The sequence below is a fragment of the Genypterus blacodes genome, unplaced genomic scaffold (assembly GCF_046128005.1).
Source record: "Genypterus blacodes isolate CSIRO-AG114 ecotype Tasmania unplaced genomic scaffold, CSIRO-AGI_Gbla_v1 ptg000216l_1, whole genome shotgun sequence".
NCBI lineage: Eukaryota > Metazoa > Chordata > Actinopteri > Ophidiiformes > Ophidiidae > Genypterus > Genypterus blacodes.
This window is the reverse complement of record NW_027467015.1, coordinates 937,501-952,272: the sequence shown is the minus strand read 5'-3', so window position 1 is coordinate 952,272 and position 14,772 is coordinate 937,501. Positions and strand designations below refer to the sequence as shown.

Genomic DNA, 14,772 nt, shown 5'->3' with positions numbered 1-14,772 from the left:
TATGGTGTTTTATTTAGAGAGGCTTGTCTTCCCAGACCAGGCTTTTAGCGCAGCTGTAGTCTGTGACCCACTTCCAGACAGTACTAGAACGAAGGGGGGGGGGGGGGGGGGGGGGGGGGAGGAAGGAGGCGTGGAGCGGTGAAGGAAGAGGAAGCAGGAGGAGCAGACCTGCAGGCCTGGGGAGCTAATGGCAGAGGGGAGACGGATGAGTGAGGAAGACAATGGGAACAGATCAGGGGGATAATAGGGAGGTGTCACACGGGAGTTGGGGGGGATAAATGATTTGGAGCTGTGGGCAATTTGTTCAAACTGAACACTGGATAATAGGGAAGTAAATTGCTGCCTGATTCTTGTTTCCCTAAACGCTGGAGTTAAGATGGCAGAAAACGCAGCTCAACACAGAGCAACCAGCAGATACTCACATAATGTGAAGAAATGACTCCTCTGCACCTCAATCACAGAACACTGGGATGGTTAAGTGCATTATCATCATCTTCATCATCTGACTGTTTTAAAGGAGAAACTTCATCTTCATCTTCATCTTAATATCAGTGTCTGCTCCAAAAATCCGCTGCTCGCTTTAATTAGAAGCTTCAGTAGTTCTATTGGATTGTATTAGTGTTTCTGTTATTTTGTCTTCCCTTTCACACACACACATGCACACATACACACTGGTGGATATGTTTAATGTGGAAATACTCTCACTTAGAATAATGCATTACGGCATGCTGACTCCTTTCATTAAAATGCACTGACACACACACTCACACACAGCTGAGCCCAGAAAAGGCGGGGGGGGAAACATGAGTGGTGACGTCGTGCTTGCGAGACAGGCTTACTAGGACATTTGGACGAGGGACCTAGGACGGTACGAGCAGCGAGCTCCCAGCCCTGCCCGCATTTTGGCTGCAGTGAGCTGTAGGAGCAGCGTCGCCTTGTAACTGAAAGCGATGACATCATTCTCAGGAGCTTATGCACACAGCAATATGGACACGTGGTCGCCTGCTCCAACTGTGGCTTGTAAGAGTTTCGCTCCCCCTTCCCTCCCCTCTCCCCAAATCTCCCAGCAACTAATGAACAGAAAAGATGTAAAATTCATGCACCTTCATTTATTATTTAATATTAATAAGAACAGCGGCTTTAAAGGCTAAATGTGCCAGAGAAGTCAGCCAGACAAGCTGGTAAGTGGGTCAAGCTCCAAAAGGCCTGATGACACCAACGCACATTTACATTTACAACACTGTTTCCCAATGATGAACGTTTTACTACTCCTATCTCCTCCTGTAACCTTGAATCCACTTTATTCTGCTGCTTTCACTGTGATCTGATCAGTATGATTTTTTTTTTAATCAAATGCCTTTATTTTGTGTTTTATCATGTCAAAGATGGTCCCCACTCTAAAAGTCTTGAGGGACAGGTGAGTAGGAATAAGATTTAATTAAGGAAATCCTGCAGACTCCCTGAAGGTTTTGCTCAGATTTTGATGAGAATGAGATCATCTTGGAGCGTCTTGGATCGGTCCGGGATTGATGAAAACTCGGGCTGAAGGTTCTGTCTCTCAGGAGAGGACAGAGATGGAGGCAACATGCATAAAATGGAATGGGATGAAGAGATGTGAGAGTCAGGGGAGATGCGAGGATGGGATGAGAAATCAGAGGCGAATGGAAGAAGATGGGATGATCAGATTTACTTGCAGGCTGGACTGGTGGTCAGGGTTGTTGTTGATGCTGCTCCTGAATTTAAGTTAACCTTACCATTGATAATAACAGGAATTTTAATGATTAGCCATAATTTCATTCCAAGCATCCTTTTCTCAATTGCCATCTACGTTCAATCGGAGCTTCCTGATTAACATCTTGATGCTCTAATCGTGCTGCCAAACTTGTCTTGTTTCATCATCAAGCTCCATCTTTCAATCAAGGCTGTATTGTGAGATGAGGAAGTTTTGATGGGTCTTTGTGTGCGTGTGTGTGTGTCTGTGGGTGTGTGAGTGAGTGTGAGGCAGAGGGGAGCGGGGTTGAGTGGTGGTTGGGGGTTTGCTGTGGTTGAACCCTGAGTGATCTGTCAGCAGTAAATCCCTTGCTGAGAGGGATTTCTAAAGCCTGCCTAGCCGGTCTGCTCTAAGAGACAGAGAACATTAAGGCCACGATGCTAAAAGCCACTAAGTCTCCCTGTTGTCTCGCTCCGTTCTGGTCCTGGAGCCGCATCAGCTGCCTGGCCAGGGGCGTGTGTGTTTTCCTCTCTTCAGATTGATCCATCCCACCACCCACCTTTGACCGGCCTCTCTCTTTGGCTCTCTCTCTCTATTCTCCTAGTGAGAATGTTTAACAGTGAAATCTTGACGAACCAACCCCATTGTGTGACGAACTTTGCTCTTTATTGTAGTTTCTGTCAGAGGAAAGTACAAGTCAATGATTAGGCTCACATTCCTTGTATTGATGACTCACATCACGTGTGAGCAGAGCGACATGGTGGAGGCAGAATGCTCAGTCGATCAGAATAGGATCAGCTCTGTGGCAGACGCACAGTCTCAGTTAATCTGTCAACAGCAGAGAAGCTCTTTCCTCTAAAATCAACATGGTGACAATTTGTCTCCGTGCCATTGTTCATTCATTAACATTTGGATCAGGGACACAGCAACTGAAGGGTGGGGAGCTGTGAAATGTAATGTGGCAGCGAATCCCATGTGTGAATGTTGAATAATGCATAATGTGTGATGCCATTTTTCATTGTAATGCAATAGGAGCGGAGGGACAGACTGTACTGACTGTTCATACAGGTAAACTGTATGATCTACAGCAGGCCCACATAATGGATGTCAACTGTTTTGATTCTCTGCCCAAATTTCCAGTCATCTGACGTACAACCAGGGGGCTCTTCAGGTACGACCGGTGGTACAGTTTCAGAACCACTGCTCTAGAAGGAGGTTATGGTGTCATTGTTGTTTTTCAGTTCATTAGTCAGCAGGGTATGTAAAGAAAATCTAAACCACGAAAAAAGAAAAAAGAAAAAAGAAAAAAAATGAAGGGGACTTCCAGGTTTCCTCAGTTAATCATAACCCAGGCTGTACCCTAACTTGCACTGTAGAACTGGGCAAACGGAAGGGTTAGGAAGGGGGGTAATTCCTGTCTTTACCCAGAGAACGTGCCTCCCTGCCGGCATGAGAGCCGTCGCCCCCTGGTGGAGGTAGCTAGTAGACTTATTTAGTGTGAAGTGATGTTTTCAGTCTCAGTTTTTGCCTGATAAATCAACACGGCGTCTCCTGAATATAACACACTCATGCAAAACAGGTATTATATGAGATGCTGACAGCCAGAGAGTAGGAGTAGCATTTTTTTCATTGAAATTTTTATTTTATTTATATTTTGGTGTGTGACAAAGAGGCTCTTTCCGTTAAAACAAACCGAAATAGATCACACCGGAGTTCTGTTAGACTCGAGGTGATGCTCCATCTACGATCAGCTGTCGCCTCTGGTCACTGAGGGGTTAAACGCGGTTTGGTTTCGTAGAATAGGAAGTGGGTGGCAAGAGATGGAGAAGAGCGGAGCCTCCACAGCGGCCGCACGGCAGCATTCCACCGAGAAAAACAACCGTGATGGAGAGAGACACGCTTAGGGGAGCCGCCGCGGGGCTGTGAGGGGACATTAAACACGCCGATCTGTGTCCACGGAGGCAGAAACACGGATCGGACGAGCTGCATCTTCCGCCGTGTGCGAGGGACGTGCGGAGCCGCGACGGATCCCATTGATCTCGCCGTTTTCACCGACGAGCGGACGCGTTTTTGTTTTTTCTAATACCGTTGACACGGTAGTTTGACGCGCATCGTGCCCGCAGTGAACTCTGTGCACATGCAGGCATCCGTGCCCACTCGTGGACTCCTGGAGTGTGGATCTGTGCTGCGGAATCGACAGACAGACTCCACGGTGATAGACGCTGTTCAAAGGATGACAGCAGCTTTTGTGCAGAGTTTGATTCATTTCCGCTTGATGCTGGTGCCGAATCAAGAGTTCCACACAGGGGATTGAGGTAGAATTAGACTGGAACCTGTCCGTCTGTGGTGCGAGCCTGTTTTGGATTGAGAGTCTGGGGGTGTTTGATGTTGGTGTCTGATCCGGATCACAGAGCTGACTGACCCCCCCCTGTGCAGCACCTGATCACAGACTGATAGCAGCCCAGTCACCGGTCACTGCTCTCTGTCAGCCGGCCAGCATGGGAGTTTGGCTGCGGTCAAGCTCAGGTCGTCACTGGAGGAAAGACAGTCCGGCACTTTTGATGATTGTTTGTTTGTTTGTTTTGTTTTTATTGCGAAGATTGTGAACAAAAAAAGTCAAACCCCCCTCTCTGATCATCTCACACACACTGAGTGACTGAACAGTGTCTTCTAACTGCACCATTCCATCCTGTTATTCGGTGGTGAATGATGTCAGCAGCAGACGGGACTCGACAGGTTTGGGCTCAGTGAGTTGCCCCGCGGCCTGGTTCGGTTTGAAGCCCAAAGCAGAACCCATCAGAACCCCGCACAGCTGAGGCACAGCCGGACTCTCACCATGGACGATTCAGGGATCATCCGGAGGCGAAGGCTGCAGGTGAGAACGGTTAAACCCGCGAGTTTAAGAGAAAAGGCAACATGTCTTCACCCTTAACTTAAGGCTGAAGGTCTATAAATATAATTATTATACATATTTACCTAAATAATGAATATTAAATATTTGCTGCAAGGACATTTGATGAGAACAAGTTGGTCCTGAGTCACAAAGTTACTGTGACTGAGCCATGACAGGTGAAATTATTATAAATTATGATCAATTAAAGTATTAAAATGAAATTAACTGAGTATGGAATAATACACACTGTGTCTCAGAGAGGCACGGACACTTAGAGGCGCTTAGCATTTCTTGCTTGCTAGCCTAGCAAGCATTGTGGAACAGTTTGTGTCGTGATTCAGTTCAACTGTAATGTTAACGTTTGGTTTGTCGGCGAACATTATAGTTTGCTCACTATTCTGCCATGTCAACAGAAGTGTAAGTGTTTTATAATTTAAGAAAAGTAATGACATCTTAGAAGTCTGCTAGCTAATGCTCACACTGCAGGCTAGGCTATCTAACGTTAGAAATTAATGGAATGTTTAAGTATGATGTTTGTGTTCAAAATGTACAAATTGATCTCTTCTAGATCGGAATTAAGTGAGACAAATGTTCTTTACCCACTTAACAATGGGCCGATGCAAGTTACTGACCTACAAATACTACTAAATACTACTACAAATAAATACCTTATATAGTTAATAAATGTGTCTCTAAACACAAATATTTGATTTGTCAATAATAATCAGCCACCACATCTGTAGATTTGAATGATTATTTTATTTTTCACATACCACCAATGGTACACAGTGTGAGAGTCACTTATTTAAAGACATTTAAGTCAGATTTTCTCTATAAATTGAACAAATATTGAACTAGGCCTGTAGAATCTTTGTTTTTAAGAGTAATCTCCAAAAAGAACAGCTCATACATTGTCGTGTATGTAACTGAACGTCGGTACGGAAAGGCATCTGAGTTCATGCAGGAGCTCATTACATCATTCTTTTACAATTTGCATGATGTAGCCACTTAGCCCATATCTTGTATGTTCTGGCAGCCACTACAAGGCCCTGCTAAAAGCTTTCTTAGAGGAGAGGCTTTTGTGTGTGTTTGTGTGTGTGGGGCGGACCCGTGTGTGAAATAAATCAATTGAAGTAGGCAAAGCTTCAAACCTAGGTCAATTCCTTTCTTCTCCCTCGTGGTTCCTTTTTACTGAAAGTCAACTGCAGTGTGCCAAGTTGATCTGTGAAAGGTGATTGTCCGTCATGGGTTAGACGTAGGATATAGAAAGTAAAACGGGACATTTTCCTGTACAAATGTTGTTCAGTTGGTTTGACGTGGTACTAATAACACCGCCAGGATTGCGGTTTCCACTCCCACTGCTGCTGCTGCTACCCAGTCATGGTTCTTCTTCATCCTCTGGCACTGCTTAGGAGAAAGAGTATCGAACAGGTTATTTGTAATTCCGCAGCCCAATCCACAGCAGTAGAGAATTTGCTACACACAGTTAAAGGAGTCAATTCTGAGTCACGGTTGTAAAGACCTGCAGACAGACGATGAAGGAAGAAGACAGAGAAGTTCCAGCCTACCAACATTACTCTAACCATGAAATGATGTCATATGTACCTCCAAACAATGAAGGGGTTGTGTGTTTTTGCCGTTTACTGTAGTTGGAGGTGTTAATCCAGAAATACACCCAGTAATACAAAACCAAAGGTACTGAGGTGCCCTGAAAGGTTTATTTTTATTCTCCAATCATTTCCATAACATCTTTGAATAAATGTGCTTACACACCTGCTTCAATGGTTGAACACACCTGTAAAGTTTGAGGCTAGTGAGTGAATATTTGCCCCGCATCTGTGTTTCACAGTAGGGGCGCCTAAAATAACTTGGTTACCCTCAGTGTGCCCAGCTGTGCTGCAGCAAGGAGGGAGAGTCAAAGCAGTGTTTAGTTTTGCACACTACAGCACCGAAACATCTTTTAAAATAGACCCCAGAATGAAAACAAGAACACAGGATTCTGTACAATATGTCCTATTTAATGACACTGAGATCCCAAAATGACACGTAACCATAGATACTGTACACTAATAAGGCTTTTATGATAATGCTTGATAATGACCCAAAATAAACTGTAATGTTAAGGCTAATGGTAAGTATTTTCTGGTTTATATGTATTGATATTGATGTATAATTGCGACATCATTTCGTTTATGAACGAAGCCTGGATTGATACCAGGACTGTGCCTTTAAGAAAGTAACCTGGCATTAGCATATTTTAGTGTAAGATTAAACCCTGGATTAGTGTATGCTAATTTGATAAATGTCTCCCAAGGTGTCTGCTGGCTCCTCCACCACAGACGACTCTGTTATTATTGGAATGTATACTGAAGATTTCCCCTCATCTTTATCTCTGTGACATTTAGACGGAGGCTTTTTGATAATTGTTGCCTGTCTCCTGCTGTGAACGTGCAGATAAAAACAGAGTCGTTCATCCAGGCAGTAAAATGATGCGTGTGCATTGTGGTGTGTCATTCGCAGCTGAATCACCGTTATTGTAGTACTAAATAAACGTCTTTTTCAAAGTGTAAATTAGAATAACAACACAGAGGCGATTACTCAAGGATAGCTTTTGTTTTAGACGCGTCTGGTTGTGGATTTCCATCGAAATGCACAGAGTAGTAGACGAGCGTGGGGTGTATGTGCCAGATTAGCTTCATTCCAGTGTGTGTGTGTCCACGGTGTACCCAGGCTAAATGCAGTGGATTCTGGGAAAAGACTTCAGGCGCCCACCCTGTGCAGGACGGACCAAAGTATGTTCAGTAGTTTAGTTTAACGTAGCAAAAAACATTCACAATTAACACAGCAACGATGATTATGAAAGCACTTCCTGGTTCAGTTCTGAATCCTGGTCACCATCTAAACCTAATGTCCTCCTCCTCCTTGGCTCCAGGCTCCGCACCAAATCTCATTAAAAGCTGTTAACAGGCTTTTGACAGTAAGACACTGATGACATTTAATTTAAGGGCCCACCGTGTCCACAGCTTGATTCCCCCCTCAGGTTTGCTCACAGCTCCGTGTGTGAAAAAAAATAGAAAAGGAATTGGAAAATTAGAAAAATGCTCGTTCCCTCAACTGAACTCAGTCGCCGTCGTAGAAATATATCTAAGACGTGAATGTTGACTGAATTTTAGACATGAGTATCGATCACATCAGTGGAAATGGAGCAGCAGGGTCCAGGGGGATTCATTTGATATTCATTTGATACATTTAACCATGACTGTTGTGCACACTGCACACACACACACACACACACACACACACACACACACACACACACACACACACACACACACACACACACACACAGAGGCAGAACCTTCAGCACATAAACGTTCCCGAGTCAAACTGTGTCACTCAGAGTACATGTGTGTGTGTGTGGAGTCTATCTGCTGGCCTTTACTGACATTTTGAGTATATGGATGTGTGTTTTGTAATTGCCTGTGTGTATGTGTGTGAGTGCGCTTATATGTACATATCAAATTGACTGCTACCCCCCCCCATCCCCCCACCCCGCTCTCGATTTCCATTGAAGTGGTCGATATCCATATCTCAGACAGAGGAGGTCTAAATGTTGAGGATGTGGCGCAGTTGTCAGGCCCATTAGCAGGCCTAATGGTGGCCTAACAGCCCTGTGTGCCCTCAGGGAGGAAGACCAACCACCAGCAGCAGCAGGACGGGCTGGGAGGGGGGCCTGGGTTTGAGAGGGAGGGGGAGGGGGGGGGACCAGCCTAGACTATAGGGCCAGACAGCAGCTGCGGGCTACATTGTAGACCCCCATTTAAGTGGCTCTTACAATCTGTATCATTGGATCTGCTTTCACACCAGAGGGAAATCTACCAAGGAGGGAGGATCAGAGCGCAGACCGGAGCCTGCACGTGTTCGCCCATACAGTCTGTGTGTTATTATATACTTATACGTCTGAGCCCGCTAACGTCGGGTGCCAGATCTGTCAAGGAGTGTGAAGGTTTGATATCCGGCCTAAAGGTCGGACTAAACTGCGTCTCTCTCCCGTCAATTATGTGTGTATTGATTGATGTGCTCGCCCGCCGAAATGTGGAGTTTCCGTCTTTTCTCTGTCTCTCTCTTTCATACTAACCCCCTACCCACCTACCATCCATTCTCCCCTAAGCTTCCCAGCCTCCTGTCCCTGCATACTCCTCCTCCACCCTCCCTTCCTCTTCATCCCAGCAGTGTGACATTTCAGGCGGCAATTTCTCCTCATCATACTAAAAAGCCGGGAGAACTTGGTCGGTTGTTTTTCATTAATTGTTTGAGAATGCCAAACAGGGCTTGGGGTGTTTGGCCCATTTGCCATCACATTATCCAGGTCTTGATTTACGCTGATTTGAATCTCATAATGATATGGCATTGCAAAAACGATAGAAGTTTAAACTACAACTACAACAAAACGCAACAAGACGCTCCTGAGCCACCACAGATCTCCAAACCTGGAGCTAAAAGCGGAGCCGCAACTAAAGTCTGGTAACGAAATGAGTTCCTGTGTTGTGAGAAGCCGTGTGAGTGTGTGTGTTCTTTGGCTGTGGGAGAGCTTTTGACTTGAAATGAGTCACTTCATCTTGGCTAAGTGATGATCGTGCCGCTCAAAGCAGTTTTAGGTGTATGGAGATAACTTACACTTCACCCAGACACCCATACAGACACACACACACACACACGCACGCGCACACACCTACACACGCACATTCACACACAAGTCCTACCTCATCTGTCATTCGTCTCCTTTGAGGGAGTACGGAGTGTGCTTATGCCACACACACACACACACACACATACACACAGTGGCATAATTTGTCCAATATTTTGTTCTGGGCACCCTTCCCATTTCCAATATGCTAAGCACAAGGGATAAGAGTGTGATCACTCCAGACGCACATCTCCCTCTGCCAAGCACTGTCACTCACTGTCATCCGGGGCCGCTTTGTTCTTCCCCGCCACGTCCTGCTGCTGTCGGTGCCGTTCACCAAGGTCGAGTTTTGGACGACGAGAGCAAAGTGCACGTGGAAGTAACAGATCTGGGCCAGGATGTGTTTGGGACGAGGGTTTAAATGTTTCAACCACTTAAAGAAGGTTTGGATCGTCATGCCGGACACCTACAAGTGGACCTCCAAGGCAAAACACTGAGCAGTTATTAAGTGCTGCACTAAAAGCTGCACTGTGCACATCCCCATTGGGTTCTTTTGTGTCAATATCTCACACCGCCTCCGAGAGCTGAGCTGTTTTTTCGCCACTCAAGCAGCCGAGCCGAGCCGAGCCGCCATTTGTCTCGTGTGTCTTGCTTCTGGCGGACTTGTGTGGAGAGTTGTGTGTGTGGAGCCGGCGATGCAAACATACTGATGTTAGTGGAGGACAGTATGGGACTTTGTGAGGGTTTAATCAGGCCATTATATGAGTCTACACTTTCCAGTTAAACTTAAACAGATGATTCAATTGAAGAATGAATGACGGGACGTCTGTCACGTACGTTGGTCTCTGCTCGGCTGCATATTAACGTCTCCTTCACCTCCTCCGCCGGTAAACATAAACCCTGAAAGTTGCTGAATTACCATGTGACGACACCCTTTCTTCCTCACGTGTCTGGGGGAGAAAGTTGCGCAACATTTGTAGTCTGTTTTCAAGGCCCTCGTCAAAAGAGAAGAGCGGGGGAAGGGAAGGAAGCAGATAATAGATGAAATGTGTGGAGGAGGCGGGTGTGTAGGTAAATGTGCGTCGTCTCAGTCGCACCTTTCCATTAACTTGCCTACGGTGTGGTATGTATTTGTAATATAGTGTGTGTGTGTGTGTGTGTGTATGCTCCCTGTGACTCATCGGGGTGTTTGTATCTCCATTGTGAAGGACAGGAAATGGTTTCCAGTAGTGAACAATCTGATGTAATGATTCTCGCAGGTTGCGATTATGTTCCCTGATATCTACTTTTCTTCATCACCCTGGACTTCCTCCTGCGGCTCAGCGTGGCTTACCTGCTGCTTTCTATATGCAAGTACCTGCTTTGATGCTCTCCTGATGTGACCAATCTCAGGACCGATTGCAGCTTTGCTCTGAGGCGTGAAAGATGAAACTAATCTATGCGGAGACAGTGAACCCACATGCACTGAACAAGTTGAAGAGAGAGAGAGAGAGAGAGAGAGAGAGAGCAGGTTGTAATGGGCTGCAGCTTCTCTGTTCAGTACATTTCTAAGTGTTAAACTGCAGCAACAAGTAGCCATAACTCAGATCCGTAGCCCTCCTCCATGATGTTCAGTATATGAAGGCGTTTGACCTCATTTGTTCTCCCTCACTCATGGCGACTGCGTTTTACACCTTGAGGTCCCCGTTGATGAGTTAAAGTTGACGTACATGTCTCTGTAAGAAACACTGGAGTGACCCGTTTACATGGCAACAACACGTAGAAGTAGCTGCCTGCTGGACAGAGGGAGCAGGTGTTGAAGGAGGGAGGGAGGAGGGAGGGAGGGTATCCATTAGCCACCCCTAACCACATCCATCCAGCCACACACACACACACACACACACACACACACACGTCCATACGACACCGGCGGGTCCTCTGAGTCACCCAGGCCGAGGTCACTTCCTCTTCATGATGTAAGTCATTAGCCGTCTCACAAAGAGCTCGCCGTGATAGATGATGTCACCGGACGCTTATGTTACCGCTAAGACGCCGTCGTATGGGAGAACTTAAAGGTAAATGTATAGATACAGCCACCATCCAGATGTGCTCCCCTATTGGTTGTGACGGTTGTGCCCTTCGTCGCCTCAGCAGGCAGCCGGTCTCATAACGGTGCACACCATCCATTTGTCTGCTTTGCTGTTCAATCAGTAAGTCAGACAATCATTTATGATGAGCGGGTGATTAACGCCGAAATAAACACGACGCCTCTCCATTCACTCGCCCGCCGACGCCCACTGACGATACATTACGCCGCTTATTATGCAGCGACTTCGCCCAGAAAGAAGTCATTTTGCACAGTATATTAATTTTAAATGAATTCATTATTACAAGTTACGAGCTTTCCTTGCCGTTACTCTCAGCGCTCAGACTTATGAGGCCCATCAGACTGACTGACGGCCAGATTTACCCTCTGACAGTAGTTCTGTTTAGGTGTATGGAGCGTCTTTGTCCATTTGTGCATAGATTGAGCCTTTTGTGAACCTTTAGACATGGCAGGACCTGATGCTCCTCTGCTGTATCTGACCTACATGTGTGAGAAGTGTGTTTACATCAGTCAAAATGCTGCTGCTCGTAGATTTGAAATGTTTCTGCACGCGAGGCTTCTTCTCATAAATGCATTCAACACAAAGACGGTCTTTATCCCGCAGCAGGATGTCATAATGATGACCGGCGTGGTTTGAAGATGGTTTCTGGCCGGCTCAGTTTGATTTATTGAATGCGTCTTTACGGCCCAGCAGGGTGGCGGCCGTGCCGCTGGCGCCCCATCACGTTCTGTCTGGAAGCAAATATGAATGTTTCACTCTGCTGCAGAGTAAATTGGGTGAGTTTGGGCAGCGCGGTTGTTTTGGGTCTGTTGCGAGATGAGAGCGCCGACTGTCGAGGCGTGTTTCAAAGACTCGGCTTTGTTTAGGGTTTGTAATGCTTGTTTACTCCTACATAGATGCAGAGAGAGGGAGGGAGAGACAGAACAGGAGTCTCGGTGTCTCACAGGATGAAACCCTTCTTTGGAAAACCAATTACAGTCTCTTCTTTCCTTTTTTCCCCCTCTCTTTTCTGTTTGTTTTTCCACTTCTAACCCGGTGCTGTTACTCACTTGGATTCTTTTCATTTCACAAACACAACTGTGTCATTAATCCTTTTCCCGGAGTAAAACAACACATGACGTCTGTGGAGTAGAGACAGCGGACTGCGGAGAGGAGCCCGACAGCGGCCCAGTGACAGGCTGACAATAGGAATTGACTGTAACCTGATCGTCCCTTCGGCTGGTGCAGAATGGAATCAGATTGGGTAATAGAGGGGCAACAAGCAGAGTGATTCTCCACGAGATCCATCCCAGCGGATCCTAATCGCATCAGCGTCCTTGCTGTTGTGTCCCGGCGTTATAAATTTAGCAGCTACAATTTTTAAATTGACTTTGGCTCCACTCGAGCTAGTGGTTCCTGAGGGGGGGGAGACGGGGGGGCTGGGGGGGGGGGGATCATCTTCCACACGGCTCCACAAACACGGAGTTTCAGTGGGGGAATCACAACACTGACAAAGACGAAGCTTCTCCTGACGACACTGTTCAGAAGTCAGCGTTATAATTTCCACACTACCAGGCAAACACGTGTTCTTACTGCGAGATCCATCTCACGTTTGCACGCTAAGGCCCTCTCACTGGGCTCCAAAGCACTGGAATCATAACGCCGGAACATATTCACGTCGTAAACATAGAATATTACCAGTCTGTTCATTGTTGCAAGTGGTTTTGACCTTGGATACATTTGAGTTATGATTGAGTTAGATAGAAAAGAGATTATGAGAAAAACAACAACATAAAATAAATGAAGACTTAATTAGACACGACAGTAACAGTCTCAGTGTCAACAGGATGTGAATATAATAAGCTTCCAGTCTAATGTTTCTCTTCTCTCTCTCTCTCTCTCTCTCTCTCTCTCTCTCTCTCTCTTCTCTTTCTTTCTCTTTCTCTTTCTCTTTCTCTTTCTCTTTCTCCCCAGAAGGATCTACCTCTGCCCCGAAAAAGTAGCAGGTAAGTTTCCGTGTTGTCGGAATCTGTGTTTGCTTTTGTGAATATATTAGCAATGAAACAAAGTGTGTGTGTGTGTGTGTGTGTGTGGTTCTGTGACTGGAAATACACAAACACGCTGGGGGGAAAAAACAAAAACGAACAGAAATGCCGACTCAATGGACGCAGTTCACTATAACACAACACCAGGGGGCTCCAAAAACAACCCAGTGTAATTTGGAAAGCGCCATGTTTTCCGAGCTGAACCGACCAGAAAGGAGTCATGGAATCTCTCTGACTTTGCGGGAGGAAGTCTTTCTCCGCAGGAGCGCTTGTCTTCAGATTGCCGCTTGTTCTCGGCCCGGTGTGAGCCCGTTCACTCTCGACTCGTCTCCGTCCGTCCAATCTGTTGCACCGCTGAGCTGTGCAGCAGGCGGCAGCGGGGGCCAACACGCTGTGACCTCAAAGCCCCGTCTGCTTCTGGGAAACGGGGGGAGGGAGGGAGGGAGGGGGCGGTTTTATTAAAGGGGACATATTGTACAGTGTGTGTGTGTGTGTGTGTGTGTGTAGTTGAGTGTGTCCGCTGGTATATTGGAATGTGTTACATGTAAAGAAATAATCAGAAATGTGAAAGAAATGACGCTTTTGTGGTGATTAAGGACCTATGAGCTTTTACACAATCAATCAATTTTTGGCAGCTCTTCAAATTTGTCATTTGGCAAATGAACACATATTATCTTTTTAAATATAATTATAATAACTAACAAAAAGGCCGAATACGTTCCTTTTAAACCCTGAGGTTGGTATTTAAAGGCAGTTTTTTGCGAAACATAATTGCCGGTTTGAGACGTGCAGTGACCTTATAATTGAATCCGGCCTCCCTGGAGGTTGTGGAATGATTTGGTTATAAATGAAACACTGCGAAAATACCTTTATTAGACACATTGACACATAAATATCAAAAAAGTAGTAATATGGGAGGTTTCTGAGCCTCTGTCCATGGTGCTGAACTGCACCGACGCTGTTTCTCTCTCACTTTGCCACTAAAAATACCACAGAGACCTTTTTAGGCCGGCATTGTTGTGAACATACAAATTATTAAGCGATGTTGTTTTCAAGTATGTGTCCTTCGCCGTACCCTAATGGCTCTCAGGTTCCAGAAAATGTCCCCTCTAGTGCCGACATAAGAGAGGAGTAATGAATGAATGTTGCCGCTCTTAAAGCCGGTTGAGGGAGGTTGGTGAAGCTGCTGTGGGCCGCCTGCTGCTTCCAAAAACCAGACAGTTTGGATAAACGCTGGAGCCAAATTTAGCCCCAATCGGCTGTAATTTCCTCCAAATGCTGTGCCGTTATCAAGCGGAGTGTGGAAATCTTGAAAACATTGTGAAACGCTCCGAGGCCCCCAGGCTCAGAGGGTTTATCCTGCTTTGGAT

General features: G+C 46.0%; 1 protein-coding gene across 1 annotated transcript in view; it reads left to right on the top strand.

The window, feature by feature from the left end:
* Positions 1 to 4,547: 4,547 nt before the first annotated feature.
* Positions 4,548 to 14,772, top strand: part of mast1a (microtubule associated serine/threonine kinase 1a) — a 49,515-nt gene continuing 39,290 nt past the window's right edge. Inside the window, exons 1-2 of the mRNA XM_076170289.1 lie at positions 4,548 to 4,586; positions 13,332 to 13,363. Of these exons, the coding sequence (XP_076026404.1) occupies positions 4,548 to 4,586; positions 13,332 to 13,363 (71 nt within the window). The remainder of the gene's footprint in view (positions 4,587 to 13,331; positions 13,364 to 14,772) is intronic.